We start from the raw sequence: 19,578 nt of genomic DNA, 5'->3' as shown, positions 1-19,578 counted from the left end.
AAACTTCATTCTTTTGTGTGCCAAAGGTAATATATTATCACATAAATATATATATGGATATGCCTTACTATAGAAGGCTTAGCTCTTGTGCTATCTTGTGGGGTCCAGATGACCCCACAAGATAGCACAAGGGCTAAGAACAGCATAGAATAGGCCCTCTAAAGTGCAACAAAAAACCAAGTATGGAGTTTGTTTAACTTGTGCACGACACAATTTGAATGTTGACCACTGAGGATGAAGCGATGACGGTTTGTGGCAGAGCGCTCAAAAACTGGAAGGAATGTTCCAATCCCATTGGTTTAAGACAAACCATTGAATGCATGTGAGAGCTGAGTGTGATGTCACCCGCACTGCCAGCTTCAACCAAATGAAGTCAAGTCAGTCGCCATTTTTTCAGGACACCAATGCCGCCATGTTGGAACCAGAGTCCGTCTGAGTCATTGTTTCTATAGCAACCTCTGTCACCAATCAAGAGAGACTCAGATATTTCATGTGAATAAAACAAAAGCTTATGGTAGATCCGATTTGATTTAATTTCAATGAAAGAGTCCAGTTTCTACTCTTTTGAGCTGAAAACTCATTTTGTTCTGTTTTGAGATTTTGAAATGAGAAGGAGTCCAGTACCTGTCGTGCAGGGAGGGCTGTTCTGCAGGACCTGCACCATGTGCGTCAGGCAGGAGGGGCTGCAGCGCAGCAGCTTGGGCAGGAAGTAGTCCAGGGTGTAGGTGGTCTGCTCCGGTCTGGCGCCGCAGAGGACGCGCAGCAGGGGGCTCACCCACGTCTGGTGCCAGCTCTCCATCCAGTCCTCGGCTTCTGCTGCCAGCTGGGCCTTGTGGCACACAAACAGCCTCTCCAGGAGGTCGCTGGCATATGGAGCCAGCGTCTGGTCGCCCATCAAACCCAGCAGACAGGTCGGCAGCTGTGGATCAACGTCCAGCAGGTGCTTCGCCCCGTAGAGCTCCACCAGGCAGCTCAGAGAGCCGTACTTCCCCCTCATGTGCCACTCTAGAGCCAGGAGGCTGCGAGTGAGCTGGCTGATGTACGGATCCTCGTGCGGGTGGAGGACGGACGGGGTGGCGTGCTGGTGGAGGAGGAGGAGGTTACGGAACAGGGAACGGGTCTGATGGCGGACCCCGTCCAGCGGATGCTCCCAGTGGGAGTAGACGTGTTCCAGCAGGCGGCGCTGCAATTCAGATCCTCCAATGAGGGCGTTCTGGAGGCTGGGGGAGCAGAGGCGTGGCTCCCCCTGCAGGCGGTCCAGAGCTGCAGCGCTCCACAGAGTTAAAACCCGCGCCACCACCATGGCGGTGCTGGACTCCTTCACACTGCAGGAAAAGATTGTTTACACAGATCCAGAGCTCTGTGGATTTGACCCAGATCCAAAAGATTACCTGACGTCTAAGTCCAGCAGGGCGTCCGGCACCAGCAGCAGCAGCCTTTCCCCCTGCGGCCCTGGGGGGGCGCTCTTCCAGTTCAGCATGGCCAGAGCGCCATGACAGAGGTACAGAGAGACCGCCGAGGGGCGAACGCCAACGCAGAGAGACTCACAGCGGCGCTTCAGGAACAGAGGAGCTGAACCCAAACCTGGAGTAGAACCCAGCAGCAGACCGCACACCTGATACACAACACACACACGATACACAACACACACACACGTGAACACACAAAGACCTACACACATGAGCACACACGCATGGGCACACAAAGACGCACACAAAGACGCACACACACACATGAGCACACAAAGACACAAATGAGCACACAAAGACACACACACATACAATCAAACAAAGACACACACATAAAATCCCACAGACACACAAACAATCACAAAGTCAAACTCACGTACAATCACACACAAAGACAGACACATACACACAATCACACAATCAACACACAAAGACACACATACACATAGATACAAATACTCTCACACATCCAAAAAAAACAATATACAGACAGTTTGTGTGTGTGATAAGCACAAAAACACAAAAATGTACACAAATAATCCCATTATAGAGACTGGTAAACATCTTCTGCTCTCTCAGCTGCAGAGACCAGCAGATCTGTATATGTGTGTGAATGTGTGTGTGTGTGTGTGTGTGTGTGTGTGAATGTGTGTGAATGTGTGTGTGAATGGGACTGTGACTGTAAAGCGCTTTGGGCCTTCGAAAGAGGGTAGAAAGAGCTTTATAAGTAAACGCCATTTACCATCTCTGTTCTGTGGCTGATATTGTTCGTTGTCTTCATCAGTTCCTAACATCTGCTTTGACTTGGGACAGATGTTCAGTGAAGTTGTGTTCATCTACTTCATGCTCTGCTCCAAGAACTAACTCAGCTCGTGCGACAGATGTTCCAGGATTTCGGTTGTGGTCAATAATCTGTTTCTTCTTGTCCTAATGCTGCAGATGTTCCAGCTTTTGTGGTGTTTGTCTCTTTCCTGTCCTCTCAGACCCAAACCCATCACAGAAGTTGGTTTTCTGGTACTGCTGGAGGTTTCTTCTTAACCTCCAATTCAAATGGAGTTCTTCCTCTCTATTGTTAACTATTTACTTACACAGAAAGTCCTTCATTGTAATCTGTCGGTTCCTCAATTTGGCCATTTGAATACAATTAAGACAACGTGTCTTCATTGGAATAATCTGCACTGAATTGGATTATACCAATCATAAATGAAGTCACAACTCAGAGAGGACCAAGACACCACAGAGGAAACCCCCCCTAAAAACACTAGAATGATCTGCTTTCAAGACAAACTTTGTTCCTCTTTTTAACTCTCTGCTGAAAACTGTTCTTTTGTTTAATTCAGCAGTCTATGAAATGCTCATTCACAATCATCAATAAAAAAAAAATCAAGACCAGAGACTTCAGATCATTAAGATCAGCCCAAATGATTCCAGTACAGCCAGACGGCCTGCAGTAAATTCTCTCTGTGGCCTTTTGACACAAAGAGCAATAGACGACCATGTAGAGGCGACAGTGAAGCACAATACTGAACATCTGTTATAAGACAGGAGATCCTGCATCAGTGAGAAGACTCTTCTCACAGAAACAGTAGCTGCAGCAGACAAAAAGCACTGATGACAAATGCTACTTTTTTCTTTCATTTAATGTCACTATTTGCCATTCTTTTCCTGTTTCTCTTTCTTTATTATAGTATCTTCCGCCATTTTTTGCTGCTTAACTCCTACGAACTTTTCAGCTATTTTAAAAATTTAACTACTTAAATGTTGAGCTCTTTCAGCTTTTCCAGCGATGACTTTTAGTCCTTCATATCCTTGAACTTTTCAAGACATTCCAGGATTTTTGCTTCCATTGAAATACATGAGGAATCCTTGGTGAAGAAGCTCGCTGGTCGAGACCCGACACTGGCATTTTTCACAAAAATATCTTTTTTTTGTTATTGTGCTGTTTTCACTTTATTTATGGTCAACTTTAACCATTTCTTTCTCTTTTTTTGTGCCAATTATTCCCCTTTAAGTTTCCTTTTCATTCAGCATTAAAGCATTCAACCCTGCATTTTCTTCTGGAAAAGAAGTTTGTTTCTTTATGGGGTTTTTTAAGAGTCTTTATAAATAAATTATAGTACATAAACTCACCACACCAGAAACTTTTTCTCCAGCCCCCATGACAGACCTGAGCAGCAACACCACCGCCATCCCAGCTGTACTCTGGACGGACTGAATGAACTCCTCTGAAGGAGAGAAGAATCAAAATATCAGTCCTGACACAGACTTCCACCCAAACATTCAGGAACACTCAGAGAAAAGCTCGACTGTCTGTCTTAAGCTTCAGCTCCAATGCTCATTGCTTCCCACCATCAGTGAGGATGTGGATGTAGCAGCCCAGCAGGCTGCAGAGCGTGTCCTCCAGCCCGCCGTCATCCTGTCCCGCCTGCAGAGCAGAGCTCAAGGTGTCCTGAGATCTCTGAAGCACCTGCATGGAGGTCTTCACCGCAGAAAGGCAGGACTGCATGAGCTGGGCCTGAGCAATGTGACGGCCTGCAAGACCGCTGGCAGAGCAGCAGGGGGCAGCAGAGACACACACAACAGGTCAAAAGCCATCAGGATCACCAGGGTTTTATGGGAAACTGTTCACTGGGATGTTTTGTTTCACTCTGAAAGTCAAAGAAGGTTAAAAATAAGCAGCTGGAGTTACAAAAAGACATGTTTGGATCTAAACGTTCATGAAAGCCTCCATCTTTTATAGATTACCAACTGTTACAGCATTCTGGCCACCCTAAAGCAGATCCATGGGGTTCGAGTCCACACAGTCTCCGTATTTTCAAGGAAGTTCTGGGTTCCTCTCTGGTTGTAGGAGGAGCTGCTGACCGACCGGGTTCAAAACACGGAGAACTGCATGACGCGGCAGAACGCTGCGGTGGTTCTGGTTCAGGAGGACCAACTCTGAACAAGTAACAATTCTGCATCCACTAAACTTCCTCTTCCATGCTTGACTATTGATGTCACACACTGTGGAGTCATCCTTTCGCCATTTTGACACGTATTTTGCGCAATGACACAAAGATTTCACATTTGTATTCACGGATCCATAACATCTAAATCCAGTCTGCAGTTGTAACTTCTGTGACCTGAAAATCTTTGATTCTGTCGTCTTTTTCGATGCACCTCTTCCAGTAGATCCTGCAGACCAAAGTTGTCGCCTGAAGCTGTTGTCCTGTGAGCCGCCTATCATGCAGATGTTCCCTGTCAGACAATGGTCCTGTGGTTGGGGTTATTCTCTGGGTCTGCCAGACCTCTTCCTGTCAGAGTCAGCTTTGATGCTCAAAGAGAGAGTTCTTCCGGAACGTTGGCTTTTTTTGCGACTTCTCTGTAAGAGGGATCTACATTTTTCAGTCTTCTGATGGTCTGTTACTGTTTCTCCAGTTGTTTTGTTTACTATAATTTCCTTTCAGAGTGTAGCAAAACTTTACAGTGATCCATTTCCATTAAAACAACAAAAAATATTGAAGTTTTCTTAAATAAATGACACCTGTTGTGTAAAACTAACATGTAATTAGTTCAATTTAAACTTTAACACCATGACTGCACACAAAAAAAGTAAAAAAAAAAAAAACTCATTTGCTCTTACAAAAAACAGTCAAGTTGTGTTGACAGCACATGCATTATTCCAGGTCTGGGTGTGGAATGTTCACACCGGACACAATTCAAATGTACTGCTCCATGCCGTGGCCGCGGAGCAACCGTCAACGTTTTCCTGGGCTTCACTTGCTGTCTCATCATGGAAAACATGGATGATGTGGAGCGAGAAGCTTTGGTTTATATGTTTGGAAAGTTCTACAGAGGCGCCGGCAGCACATCTGGGTTCACCGATCCTTCAGAGTCTCATCATCTATTATTGTCTGATTCAAAAAAAGATAAACATCATAAGCCTGTGGAGCTGTAGCGATCCCGGCCGCTATGACGGCACCCGCTCTCCGTCTGCGGGCAGACGACCCCCCCTAGTGTCCCCGTTTCTGTTGGGCGGGATCCACTCTGGACAGGACGATAGCCTCCGGCCCCAGCGGGTAGAGAAAATGGATGGAAGTCTCCAGCATCCAGCAGCATAACTGGATTTATCTTTCTACCCTTTGATTGACTCACTGAAAACGTCACATGACCAAAACTGGGTCCCTGATTGACGCAGCGCAATTTGGGCGTCCGGCGCGGTGCCCAAATCGTGCCACAAAACCTCAGGTGATGTCTGTAAATTGACTTGAAGGTGCACACACACTGAGGTGCATTCAAGAACATGCTATATGCCAGTGTTTTTCAACCGTTTTTGAGCCACGGCACACTTTAACTTGACAAAAATCCCGCGGCACACCAGCATCCAAAAATAAAAATAAAAAAGGAGAAACTCATAGTCTGTATTGATCTACAGACCCTCTGCAATCTCACGTGCATTTTTGTGATAATTGTGGCAGAAAAAGCTGGAAGTTGCAGCTGTTTTTTCTAAAAGATGTAATAAAAGTTAAGTTAGAAGATTTAAAAACTGTTAGATGTGTGTTCGTTGTTATTTCAAGACGTTTAACAACAAAGGTTCATTGTGCACTGAGACGCTGTTACTTTAACCCAATGCATCATGGGAGATGTAGTGCCAACAGTCGCCGAACGCAGACAGACTAGAGTCTCTGAGCTTCATGGTTTTCTTCACTTGTTCCACGGTCTGACACTAGATTCTGTGGAAAGCTACACCGCTAAAGACGAGCTTTAGCTGGTATTTTTGTTGGAACTGAGAGACTTCATGAGCAGAACTGGAACAAGAAATGAAGACTTTAACCACTTCTGATTGGTCAGACTGATGACGTGTGATTAAGCCTCCAAGAATGATTGGTGGAGACAGTTAAAGGGGCGGGACTTTTCCAAAAATGTCGGAAGCTACGGCTAAATCGCGGTATCGTCATTCTTATCAAAATGTCTTTAATAGAATCAAATAAACACAAAGAAAAAAGTATTTTACAATCTTTCATATTCCTAACTACTCAGTCTTTTATCAGGGCCTGTTTGGATGAACACAGAGCTGATATCCTGGAGATGGTAAATGTTTTTAGATCAGTTAATGAGGGCAATTTCCCACACCTGACCATCTCCCACGGCACACTAGTGTGTTGAAAAACACTGCTATATGCGGTGTCACGAACAGGCGTCCAGATGGGGGTGTTCACACCAGGTCAGTGCCAGACACGCAGGTAGCGGCAGGGAGGGGGATTCTTCTTCTTATCTGTTTTTCCTGTTCATTAGCGCTCCAGGCTTTGTGTTTTCACAGTTCTTTTCCGATAAATGTCCGTCTTGGTCTCTTATTAATCCGCAATTATTAGTTTCTCCTTCGTGATCATTTTTGAAAAGGACACTACAAACTCGTTTAATACGTTTGCATAGACTTTCCATTGAAAGTGGCCGCCTGAAGCCGGGGGGGTCTGCACCTCAACATTGAGACTTGATGCCCCTGACGGGCGAATCGTGTCCGGTGTGAATGCAGCATCAGAGAAGGAATTTCTGTACCTGTTTCGCCGAGGGTGATCTTCCAAAACCTTGTGGAGAAACTTCAGCACTATAAAATAAATGTGAACAATCACAACCTGACATACCTGATTCATGAGCGTTTCAAACTAAGGTGGAAACAAACCTTCAGGTAAAAGCTTGTTGATGCACTTCTCACCTAGAAAAGTAGAATAAAAAATGTTGTTTTTCATGGTAAATGAAATGCTAAAGTCCCACTCTAGTCATCTTTTGACCTGCGGTCTTTGGATTATGATTATGCTGTTTTTAGCCAAAATACAAAAAAAAAACTTGGTTTGTAGGTCATAGAGCGGCAGTAGTTCATTAGAAAATTCACCAATGAGTTGCAGATATGAACATTGGTGCAGAGCAACCCCTCCCTGCCACCCATATTTGGGAACTATCCGTTAACACGCTCTCCCGCTAGCTTACAGCCCCCTCCACCCCCAGCCTAACATTACAGGTGCAACAAAAATGGCGGACAGTATTGGAGCCATCCAGCCGTACAGTTTAGTTCCCAAGAAATCCAGAATCCAGCTCAGACGAGGAAAACAAGACGCGCATGAATCTATTGGTCTGTAAGAGGATGCATCAGAATGGAGCAGAGCAGGGAGAATTGATGCCCACCCAGCGTATTTTCTACATCACAAATATGCTCTTTTTTTGACCTGCATTTTTTTGTCTGCTCCTGACTCACAATTTGTAAAAAAACAAAACAAAAAAACTCGAAAATGCTCGATTAATTTTCTTTATATACGTCCTCCATCATCAGATAAATGCCACAAAAACATATTTAAAACACCACTTTCATTGGAGTGGGTCTTTCAAAGTGTGTGTCCCCCTCCCCCAGTTTCCATAACAATCAGCAAAGAGATAGAAAAAAAATCTTACCAAGAGGGAAACCATCCAGACAAGTAGCGATGATGTCAACAATCTGTGGATATCGGTCTGAAGACGACCTGTTCATACAATCAGACAAACAGCCGCACAAACTGTCGTTGGCCCGCTCCTGAAGCCACTCAGGTACTGAACCTAAAACACTGACGACACAGACATGATGTGAATCCAAGTGTGTGAGCTACGTCTGTCCATAGACTCATTTAGACATGCACAGGATCCTCACGGCCATGTTTGTATTGTCTGTACCTGGCAATAGCACGCCGCAGCGGGTTCTTGGCCTGCAGGGTGGTGTAGACCACTGATAGTGTGTGAAGACAAGCATCCAGAATGCCATCAGAATGCTCCTCTGTCAGCACCTCCAACTGGGACCCTGTCTGATTCAGCGGGAATGTTAACATGCTTGGCTTGTGTTTGGTAAACACTCCTCTGTGAGTCAGTGGACCCACCTTTTTAATGAGCTGGACCTGCTGCACTGGATCTGTAAGCTGCAGGAAGGACTGCAGGCTCTGGGCGACCTGTCCCGCCTCCTCATCTCCTCCACTGATACAGAGAGATGCTATAAAGAAAAATGTTCACATTTATTTACAATTCCTCTTTCAAGAGATGACATTTTTCATTCATAATAATTCTCCCAAACCTTCTTACCTATAAGCCTGTTTAGCTTCTCCTCATCCAACACTGCAGCCTCCACTTTGGCAGCCTTCTTCTTCACCACCATGGTCTTCTCCAATCAATGCTTCAAATTCAGTAAAGAAGAGTAAATCAGCTGTTGTGCCGCAGCTGCCTGGCTGTACCACTAACGTTCAATAAGACTTTGGTCAAAGTCCTGACGTTTCTAACATTAGCTAGCTGCATGAAACCGACAGTGCGTCAGGGACATAAGTCAAATCCAACAAAAGGCGGTTTTAAAACGGTTTAATTACCAGGAGAGCTTAGCAAAGGTGCAATAACAAATTTCGTTTATATGTTCACTCCAGTCAGCATGTGGTTTCCTCCTGTGCTTTGCGAAAAAACGGATACGGTTTTTTGTTTCCGGTAGAATTTTCAGAATAAGATATTTTTAACGGTATCTACCAAACTAATGCAGAAACTTGGGGTGGTTTTTCATTAGAAATGTGCTTTAATTAACTTTGTGATTTAAAAAAATCGTATTTATTTAAATAACTGTGCTGTAAACGTGAAATTTAAACATTAATGTCTTTCATCCTCCAAAATAACTTGACGCACCTTTAGTCTGAGCTGAAACGGGTTACACGTCACTTCCTGGTGTTTGTAAAGTTGCGCTCCGGAATTCTATTGGAGAAGACACCTGTCAATCAAACCCAAACCACGACCATTCAGTGAGAAGAAACGCCTTTTAAATATATGATTGGTCAGATCCCATGAAGCCCCGCCTTGAAAATAGTTTATCCTATCCCCAACTTTAGCTGAGCTGAAATAAAAAGCTGAGGGATAGACAGAAAATTACCGTTTTTTACTAGTCAACAGCATCTTTCTGCTCATATTTAACGTCAAAATCGCGACGGCTCGATACGAGATGACGTGAAGACTCATTAAAGAGGCAGTTGTATATCAGGTAAGAAGAAGAAAAAAGTTTGTTGTATTACTTTGAAAAAAGAAAAAAGCCAACTGTTTATTTGAATAATATTTCAGCAAATTTAGCCGCTTCGTGGTGAAACGGGGCGCTGACTTTTTAACAGGAAGTGCCCATCACAACTAATGGAATTTCTTTTTTTCTAGAAAGTATTCTGGCTTTCCCTGGATACTCGTGTTGCGTTCAAGGCCTCGCTGGGCCGCTTTAAAAAGCTGGGACATTTTTTTTAAAGCCATAATTCTTTAATTTAATGACACTTCCTTTTAGAAATGAGGCGAAAACCAACAAAGAAGTTCATAGACTGAGGTAACACTTAGAATTTTTTACACTTATTGTTGTTTTCCTAAGTTAAGGAAACCTGTGACTATAATAAAACAATCTCTGAATTGAATAAAACAAATTTGCTAGTTTATAAATTACAATGTAACTCTATAACAGACATTTTTAAATGAGTTTTTTTTCTTACCTACATCATTGTTAAAAATTCCAAGTCATGATGGAAAAAAGCTGAAGTCTTCTGGCAAAGTTCACAGCAGCGGTTTGTAACCTGCAGCTCTGGAGCTCCTTTACTTCTCTATTGTGGTCAAAGAAAAAGATTGAATATAAAGGAGAAACTGTAATGTAAAAAAGTAAGTAAGTAATAATGTCAAAACAGAGTAAAGTTAACTCTTCACAAACAGCTGAAGAGCACTTTGTATCACAAGTTGAACTAAATCATTTTGTGCACCATCAACATGTACATGTTAAGGCGCACCAGATTATAAGGCAGATTTTCTTTTTTTAAACAAACTAAAGGATTTTTAGGGCAACGTATAGTTAATAAATATAAAGCTTATACATAATTAGCTATGATTTAATGTATTTTTTTAGATTTACATATTTCTGCACTGCAAACAGTAAAAGAAACGGTTCTCTTTTTTTCTACTAGCACATTTTCTGCATTGACATGATCATATGTGACACAGGGTTTCTTTTATTTTGAAACAAAGTCACGGGAAGTTAACTATTTCATATTCTACAAAAACGTGTATTTTCTCTTTAGATTGTATTTATAGTTATTATAATAGTAACAATGACATAAATACAGATCAGTATCCCTTTTTTTTAAAGAGCAAAGTTAGACTTCTGCTAGGGAGAAATCCACCAGAATGGCTCTTTGAGTGTTGCAGGTTGCAGACTGGTGTTTTTACATCAACACCTCTCTGCATAGTTGCTGATGTTTTGCTGGTGTCAGAGTTCATTTCTCTGCTGCTGTCCTCCTTGTTTACCACAGTAAACAAGCACCAGAACCAGAACACTTGATGATCCACCTCCACATGTGTTTGAGACGAGGCCCTGCTGGTAATGAGAGGTTGTCTTCGTCTTCATCTCTCTACCAGTGATGCCTGTCTGTCCGCTGCTCTCTGTGTTGTTTTTGAAGATATCCCTGGAATCCAAAAATAAATAACAATAGAGAGGGTGTCTGCGTGTTTGGGAACAGCGGCGGTCTTTGGCCAAGCAAAGCAGCCCTCAGTGCTTCAGCTGAACTCAGCCCTGGAGCACTTCAGGAGCTCGCTGGGGGCGAGACATCTGCTGAACAGCAGACCTCCTGTGCTGTGACTGCGTCTGTCTGTTTCTGCACAACATCGCCCGTCGTGTGGAATTTTTAAACGGCTTAAAAAGGGACGTTTGTTGGATTTTACTGTGAAGTACGTCCCGGGGGGGGGGGGGGGGGGGGGCAAATACCGACGGAGATATGAATGAATGGGTAAAAACAGTCGTGATCCTAGTTTTATGGTTGTGTTTGTGTGCTTTTTCAAACACCAAGGCAACATGGCGGAAGGGGAGGAGTCCATGAGCCAGGAGGACTGGAAGGAGAAGTGCATGGTTTTGGAGACGCTGCTTCTGAAATTTAGAGTCCAGATCATCAAGATCCGGGAACTCACGGCAGATAAGGTTGGTCCAAAGCACTTACGCCCCATTATGTGTGGTGCTAAACTGTTTGCCAAGTTACCTCAGGGAAGATTTGGCAGCATAGTGAATCTTCAGAAGTCGAGGAGGAGGAGAGCTGGGATGTTTTTCTGGTGGGGGCACAGCAGCTGCCTGCTGCTGCCCAAATTGCTCTGTGGCCTCGACGTGAAGCTGCTCCCGAGGGATGCAGATTAGGGCGCTGAGGTAAACGACCGTTGGACCACATGGCTCTGCTACATGATGGCGTTGACCTAAACACCCGCCAATTACGCTTCTAAAGTAAGCTCGGCAGAAAAACTTGCACGAATGCGTCTTGGAGCGGGCGAAAAGAGCGGGATTTGGAAAGTGATGTAAAAGTGCTTCATAAATAGTTTTTTTTTCTCCACATTTCATCGCTAAATGGAAAGCTTTGGTGCAGGAGTTCAGTCCCAATAAACATTGACTTTACTGAGTTTCATCTGCAGTTTAGATGCATGTAAAGAACAAAAAAGATAAGCAGAACATAAAGATTCATCAGGAAGAGAAAAAAGTAGTGTAGCAATTTTGGCAACATACCTTTATTTTTAGCATCAGAATAAAACATACTTTAGCTTTGTCCGAGTAAACTGAGACTTGTACCTTTTGGGCATTGAAGGGAAACTGCTGATCTAAATGAATAAATACGAAAACACTAGAAGTCCATATTAAAGACCCATTCGGATGAAAGGGACGTTTTTGGCGTTTTTAACATGTTCTTGTAACATTTTTATGATGATGGAGAACACGGGTGATGAAAATTAAGCTCAGTATTTCTTTATTCAAATCGTTGTGAATCAGGAGCAGATGAAAAAAATGCAGTTTGAAAAAGAGCTTAGAAAATCCGCTGCTTCCTGCTCTGCATCCCATCGGGGGGAAGAAGGGAGGGGCATGCTCCACGCCAACATGGATTGAAAAAGCTTTTTTATTGTTACCTAAATACTGTTGCTTTAAGTTCTCAGTTGAGGCGCTGTCCCTTTAACCCAATGCATCATGGGAGATGTAGTGTGATAACTGCCGTAAAAGGGCAGAAAGACTAGCTTCTCTGAGCTTCATTGTTTTGTTCACTTGTTCCACGGTCCGACACCGGATTCTGTGGAAAGCTACACCGCTAAAGACGAGCTTTAGCTGGTATTTTTGGAAGAACTGAGCGACTTTTTGAGCTAAATTGGAACAACGAAATGAAGACTTTAACCACTTCTGATTGGTCAGACTGATGACATGTGATTAAGCCTTCAAGAATGATTGGCGGAGACAGTTAAAGGGGCGGGACTTTTCCACAAACAGCTTTAGGAGCAGCTAAATCACGGTACCGTCATTCTTATCAGAATGTCTTTAATAGAATCAAATAAACACAAAGAAAAAATAATTTTATGATCTTTTATATTCCTAACTACTACAGGCCCTGATAAAACTACGTTTTATCAGGGCCTGTTTGGATGAACAAAAAAAGCTGATATCCTGGAGATGGGAAATGTTTTTAGATCAGTTAATGATGGCAATTTCCCACCGCACACTTGACCATCTCCCACGGCACACTGGTTGAAAAACACTGATCTAGACCCACTAGACAGTGCTCTGAACCTTTTTTCTTCAATGATTTGTGATCTTCACTGGTGTCCATGGATTACATGAAATCTTTCCACCTTTATCCACCTTTGTCATGGTAGGGAGAACACGTCAATGTAAGGGGGGGGTCACCTAAGATAGCACAAGGGTTAATAGAGATCAAAAGAGGATCAGAGTGGGTTTGTGTATTCACTCCATGACGGTCAGGATGATTGTGTAATAATGTGAAATCTGGACAAAGTAGTTCGGACTTATTTGTGGTGATTTGTCTTGTTTTTATAATGTTCTTTTTTGGTCCATTTTTTAAATAGTTTATTGAGGATACAAGTAGTTTTGGTAGCAGATGAAGATGCTTAGATATTTAAAAGAGTATTTTCAAAGACGTTGCGCCTCAAGGTTCCGCCGCCGCACTCCTTTTCAGCCAGCGTGATGGCGTGTTGCCGTTTGACCTGTCTCCTAGTTTTCAGAGCCTGCTGACGCTCCGATTCCCTCATTCAGCCTCCGGCTGATGTGTTTTCCTTTGCCCTGGCTCCCACGAGCACCACTTGTTGTTTTAAAGCTGTGCTGGGGCGGAGGAACGTGACTCCAAACTCCCCAAAATCTCGTTCCGAGCATGAGCTCATCAACGGATGAGGAGGAGCCGTGCACCTTCCTCGTGTCTGTGCCTGAAACTCATTTGGAGTTTCATTTCTGAAACATTTATAGCAAAGTCTATAACAGTTGACGGACTATAAAAACTGTTTGGCTCTGAAATCGTTTTTGGAGACCCTGACTGAGTAAATCTTTAACTTGTTTTCATTTAATTCGCCTTGATTTTTAGACAATCCTAGAAAGCTCAAATGAAGAGCTGAGGAAAAGAAAATAGAGACCAGAAAAAGAATAAAGTCTTGTGCTAAAATTGAACCACCCAGGGGAGGAAATGCCCAGTTTAGTAAATATTATGTGCATGTGTGCTTGATTCACAGGAAGTGCGTTTGCAGGCAGAGGCAGTCACTCCTTCTGAGTGTGCATGTGGCTTCATGCAGGTCCAGGCAGTCCTATGTTTTCATGGGATAATGCATATGTATCAGAACAGTAAAGCGTTTGGTTGTGTGTGTGAATGCAGGGAAATGAAGGGATGTTGGTTTTGGCCCACAGAGCGCTCTTCTGTCACAAAGAACCAAGCAGCTCTTTGTGGAACCAAAGAGGCCATGTGTGTCACATCCTCTATGTCGGATCCACAAGAACCTCCACAAGAACTCGTTGGTTCTTCTGTTCCTGCTTTATCACTTTGGGGACCAAATCTGAGCCCAAAAAACAAATGGTCCGTCTAATTATCATTAAACTGTTTTCAGCCAAAATCAAAAAACCTGTGTGGGAGTTCATTAGAAATTCACCTCTGAGTGGTGAGAGCTCTCTGTTTACACACGCTCCTGCAAGTCTACAGCCCCTCACACCCCCAACCTAACATTAACAGTGCAGCAAAAATGTCAAGCAACGTTAGAGCCATAATCAGGACTTGAAATACCCACTCCAACAAAAATAGTTTTTAACATTTAGCATTCTTCTCGTGATTGAGGACGCATATAAAGAAAATTAAACTTAAAGTTGCATTTCTTAGTATTTCTTTATTCAAACTGTTGTGAATCAGGAGCAGACGAAAAATGCCATTGAAAAAGCTCGTATTTGTGACGCAGGACCTACAACGGTGGGCCACAAGCCCCCTGCTCCGCTCCATTCTGATGCATGCATCCACTTGTTGACGACTAGATTCATGAACGTCTTTATTTTTCTCGTCAGAATTGGCATCTAGCTCAAAACTTTAAAGCTGGATAGCTCTGATATATAGCTGCAAGCTTACAGAAGAGAATGATGGGAAACGGGGAATGAACACCAGGCTTTCTCCGTTTGGTCACACCAACAGTTCTGCCCACAACTCAGACGTAAATTTCTAATAAACTACTGTCGCTCAGCAGAAAGTACGTCTTAGAAAATGACAGGGTGTTTGATTTTGGCTCAAAATGTTATAATTATAATTAACGATTTGAAAATAGATCAAAAGATGGTTGGAGTTGGGCTTTAAAGGTGATGTGAATGGCCATGGTCAGCATGGGACAGAGGATGAAAATTAGCCAAGGCTATCATCCTACGTATTTACAGTGTTTCTCTTGTTTTTTTTATCCATTGTCCCTTTATTAAAAAAATAAAATAATGTTTTTCTTTGTTTCCCACTTGTCTGTTCATCTGCACACAAATACATGACAAAAATTGTGAGTTTTTCAGCTCTATAAATAAAGCAGAAATAATTCAAGTTATGCTATGGAAGAGTCATAACACAATTTTGAAATTCTCTTGTTGTTTTTTTAACAGACTTTTATTGCCGGTCCTAAACAACAGTCCTCCATGCTTCCTGAAGCATTTCATCTTTTTTCTTTTTTTTAATCTGTCATGTTCAGTGAACATGGTGGGGTTGTGTCCAATAAAATGGAAACCTGGCTATAAACTAATCTTCTGAAGACTGGATAAAAGATAAATAGAAAAACTGTGAAATGTTTAAGGAAATCTATGGAAGTCCAGTTTTGGAAGCTCTGCTTCACTTCCCTTAAGAATATGGTTGTGTCCAAATTCCCACCCTAACCCCTATATAGTGCACTATATTGGGCGTTCGCCATTTTGTAGTGCCGTCCGAATCTACAATTCCTAAATCGAGTGCCCTACAAATTTCCCAGAAGTCTCTGCGAAAAACCAGTGTGCATCGATGCTCACTAGATCAGCGAATAAAGACCACAATGCTTTGCGTCTTAACCAGTTTTGCAAAGAAAATGTATTTAAATGTTTTGTTTTTTTTTGAATCATCAGGGTTTTTATCTTCAGAAGACAGTGGACTCATAAATTATCATCACAAAAGCTCATATTAATTCGATTTTAACTTTTTGAAATCAATGACGTCATATCCGGCATTTAAAAGAAAAAAGAAAAAAAGTAGTGAGCATGGTGTCCAAATTGCTTTTAAAATTCAGGGCACTACATAGTGCCTCACTATATCGTTTTTTAGTAGTTAGGGGTTAAGCTGGGAATTCGGACACAAGGTCTGACTTTGCTGCTTGAAGGAGCAGAAAGGGGAAATAAAAGGTGCTTGAGTCCTAAAACCACATTTCTATTTTTTTTGGTTGGTTTGAATTTTGCAAGGATTTTCAAATGTGTCTCATGTCTGTCAACACCTTTTCTAGCTGGAGTGATTATATGACGAGGTCAGCAATGCGGCTCCCAGCCTACAGAGAGGCTTTGTGAGCTGGCTGTTTGGTCTGAATGGAGGATGGAGGAGGGAGGGATGGATAGATGGATGGAGATGGAGTTCAGGGGGAGGTTGGCCACAGAGAACCAGTTGTGGAATTTCAGGAATGGAAGTGGAACTGGATTTGGGTTCTGGCAGGGAACTGACTGCAGGGGTGACTGAGGGAGGAGAAACATTATCTCACAGCCTTGGCAGCCTGGCTGTTCTGTTCACGCAGAGTTACAGAAAAACAAAGATCTGATGTCCCTGATAAAACTATAGCTAACTTTTTGTGGTGTGAGCATGAGACTGCGTGTGCTGACTCCAGATGTTGTCTACAGAACACATGCCCTGTAATCAACCAGCTGCTTTGTGCCAGATGCTATATGCGTTGTTAAGAGAGCCCGATTCGGTTTGTCATTTGTGGTAATCCAGACGATCTATATAAAGACTAGAGGGGATGTTTGAGAGTATCATGTCCATTTAACACTCGTCTAAAAGTTGTTTTTCTTGCACAGAGTAATTTCTGAAGATATGCATACCACCGATTTGTACCAATGTGTTGGGTTTTTATCACCATATGATTTCTGACCAAAAGTACCTTTAAGCTTAGTTGTAGAAGCACTGTGTGCAAACTGATGCACCCACAGTGAGTGGCCTTTCACAGATTGTGTCTGGGTTTGTTCTCTTTGTATTACATCTCAATCATTTCTTCCCTAGAATGACAAATGGAACAGTGACCGCAGAACCACCATTTGTCAACTTTGGTCCAGAAAATCCTGCACAGTGGAAACTGCGACGCTGTCTGGCAGGGTGTGGCTGACTCTGAACTCTAAAAAAGTTCAGAGGAAAACTGGGCTGTAGTCACGCCATTCTCCACCCACTGCACGCACAGAGAGACTCTGGAGTTGTTCGTTTTCACAGCAGTTTGGACATGAAAACAGCTGCATTCACTAATATGACAATTAACCTAAAAGATCCACTATACACAACAAACTGGCAAAGTGATATAAAAGATTTAAGAGTGTAGTATTTCCATAGACCCGTCTGTGTGTGCGTGCTTGTGTAGGTGTGTATGTGTTTAGTTTGTATGTTGCCAAGTCCTGGAAAGTATCAGGGACTCCATTGGCCAAAACCTGGTCATCTCATTTTTGAAAGGAAAAACCTCGCTGGACTTTATCGCCGTCTTGAGTTGAGGTTTATTCTGCATCATTTCAGAAATTTGAACAATTTGTCAATTTAGTTATGTTTTTAATTTTTTTTCTTGAACAGTATATAAAAAGTACTATTGCCTAAGAAACTATTATTGTTGTTCACCTTTTGGCATGTGTCTTTAGGGGTCGCCACAGCGAATTAGTGATTAGCACAGGTGATATGGCAGAGAGTTTTACGACGGATGCCCTTCCTGACACAAACTGATATTTTATCCGGGCTGCTGACCGGCACAGGGAGACCCAGACTAGGGCGCCCTTGTGGCTACATAGTTAGACAGTAACATAAAGGGTCTTGCCCAAGGACCACTGACTGTAGAACAAAGCTACCCCTCCCCACTTGCATTCCAAATAGGAAGTACCTGTGGTTCCAAGAAGCCAATACCCCATAGATTTCTATAAAGAAACAAACAGCTATTACTCAGACACTATCTTTGTCAGAATAACCATTCTTGCTCTGATAATCTGTTAATACTATTTTTTCTGTATTGCAAGTTATTCAAGTTATAAACTAACCATTCGAATGCCTCAGTAAAAGCATGTGGCTGCGGCTGGCCCCCACCTTTAACGTTTGATTGACAATTCTCCCAAGCCACTTTAAGTGGAAGGGGTGTGGATTTCGAACAAGCTCACTCCTGATTGGCAACAGTAGTTGCCATAAAAATCTTGACTCAGACCACTCGGGCCAATCACTGTCTCCAATTAGCATTGTCCATATCAAAGAAAAATGGCGGCTAAATTGGCTTCATTTTTTTTGAGCCGGAGGTAAGGCATTTTTTGTATGGATGACGTCACACACGATCCATCCAGTTCTCTCTCTTATACTGTCAATGCCAGGGACCCTCACTGGATCAAGCTCATCAAGCCCTATGGGAATCAAACACTGGTTTCCCTTGCGCCAGTCCTACACACAGCCAACCGTCCAGCCCGATTATTGTGTAAGAAAATGTGTAATTTAAAAAAAGGTCCAAGAAGCCCACATGCTGTGTAAGCTTTTATACACTTTTACTCCATCAAAACCCTTTTGTGTTAGTTAAATATTTGTTAACCTGTTCTGATTGTTCAACTTGACTCAAACAACCATTAATGAAGGTCTCCTGTTATGCTTTTGGCCCAGGCTTTTGTCTCTAAGCACACAATCACGGACAGGTGGTGGGAGATTTTTAAACATACAGATTAGGTTAGGGGGTGGCACCTACCTGGAACCTCTGTCTGCGCGAGGATTGCGCCAGCCAGGCCTGGGAGGTCGGTGTACCCCACAATGCTTCTGCTACAATCCTTTAGTAAATGCTTTTTGCTTTGGGGTGGGGTAGAGTGGGTAGGATCAACTGTCTACAACAGGGTGTCAAACTCATTTTGGTTCGGGGGCCACATTTAACCCATCTGATCTCAAGTGGGCCAGACCAGTAACATAAAAACAAGATAACCTATGGTCAGCTTGATTTCTGCGCTCTGTTTTGTTGGCTCAACCAACATAGTAGTCTAATCACTTATTATTACTTATTCGTTCACAAAGGGCCAATGCATTTTAAATAAAATGTATTTCACCTTTTAAAAAATTGGTTTATTCAATCATATACAGACTGAATATTTTACATCTGACACTGAAGCAATCCCAATAATAAACTCAAGAGAGGGATATGGAAAAAAACAACCAAAAACATCATTTCCATTTCACTGCAATAGTTTAAAAATTGCATTCCAAATGACCCACATCTACATAGGAGTCGAACATCTAACATGATAGAACTCCATCTGATTGGTCTATGATGTAGAGGGGTCCAGTCAATTGGTCAAATACAAAAAGGGATTTGTTTGTTTTGGGAATTACTTCAAGCATCCATAAGATCGTTTTAGCATATTTAAGGTAACCATTTATTGGGATTTTTGCCGTCTTTTGCGATATGCACATTGCACAGCTTGATATTGCGATAACGATAAATTTGAGATATATTGTGCAGGCCTACCAGTAGGTATATTTCCATGAAAGGGTTGTTGTTTCCCTGTGCACTGGATATTCAAAGTGTCTGTAACTGGTGGGCGGGGACCCAAAATGCAGAGGCAGGAACTAGAACTTTAATAAAG

At 42.7% G+C, this 19,578-nt stretch overlaps 2 protein-coding genes across 10 annotated transcripts in view; one reads left to right on the top strand and one right to left on the bottom strand.

Annotated features, from left to right (window-relative positions):
- Nucleotides 1-9,147, bottom strand: part of thada (THADA armadillo repeat containing) — a 125,150-nt gene extending 116,003 nt beyond the window's left edge. Inside the window, exons 1-11 of one of the 2 annotated variants that reach the window (XM_078931674.1) lie at nucleotides 9,129-9,147; nucleotides 8,547-8,637; nucleotides 8,348-8,457; nucleotides 8,148-8,275; nucleotides 7,893-8,041; nucleotides 7,129-7,161; nucleotides 7,005-7,053; nucleotides 3,819-4,012; nucleotides 3,600-3,694; nucleotides 1,392-1,615; nucleotides 625-1,325 (exon numbers count right to left, since the gene is read on the bottom strand). In XM_078931674.1, coding sequence (XP_078787800.1) covers nucleotides 625-1,325; nucleotides 1,392-1,615; nucleotides 3,600-3,694; nucleotides 3,819-4,012; nucleotides 7,005-7,053; nucleotides 7,129-7,161; nucleotides 7,893-8,041; nucleotides 8,148-8,275; nucleotides 8,348-8,457; nucleotides 8,547-8,619 — 1,756 coding nt within the window. In that variant the 5' untranslated portion in view covers nucleotides 8,620-8,637; nucleotides 9,129-9,147. Of the gene's footprint in view, nucleotides 1-624; nucleotides 1,326-1,391; nucleotides 1,616-3,599; nucleotides 3,695-3,818; nucleotides 4,013-7,004; nucleotides 7,054-7,128; nucleotides 7,162-7,892; nucleotides 8,042-8,147; nucleotides 8,276-8,347; nucleotides 8,458-8,546; nucleotides 8,638-8,824; nucleotides 8,938-9,128 lie in introns of those variants that run through there. The other variant, XM_023963169.2, reaches the window with a different exon arrangement.
- Nucleotides 9,148-9,262: 115 nt separating this feature from the next.
- The window catches only part of plekhh2 (pleckstrin homology domain containing, family H (with MyTH4 domain) member 2), a 43,436-nt gene continuing 33,120 nt past the window's right edge, over nucleotides 9,263-19,578 (top strand). For 6 of the 8 annotated variants that reach the window (XM_078931677.1, XM_078931676.1, XM_078931675.1 and 3 more), the window contains exons 1-2: nucleotides 9,266-9,477; nucleotides 11,303-11,430. In XM_078931677.1, the coding sequence (XP_078787803.1) occupies nucleotides 11,308-11,430 (123 nt within the window). In that variant the 5' untranslated portion in view covers nucleotides 9,266-9,477; nucleotides 11,303-11,307. Of the gene's footprint in view, nucleotides 9,478-11,302; nucleotides 11,431-19,578 lie in introns of all 8 variants that reach the window. The other 2 variants (XM_023963175.2, XM_023963174.2) reach the window with 2 other exon arrangements.

The sequence above is a fragment of the Oryzias latipes genome, chromosome 15 (assembly GCF_053564925.1).
Source record: "Oryzias latipes strain Hd-rR chromosome 15, Olatipes_Hd-rR_3.1".
NCBI classification, from domain to species: domain Eukaryota; kingdom Metazoa; phylum Chordata; class Actinopteri; order Beloniformes; family Adrianichthyidae; genus Oryzias; species Oryzias latipes.
This window is presented reverse-complemented; position numbering and strand designations above follow the sequence as displayed.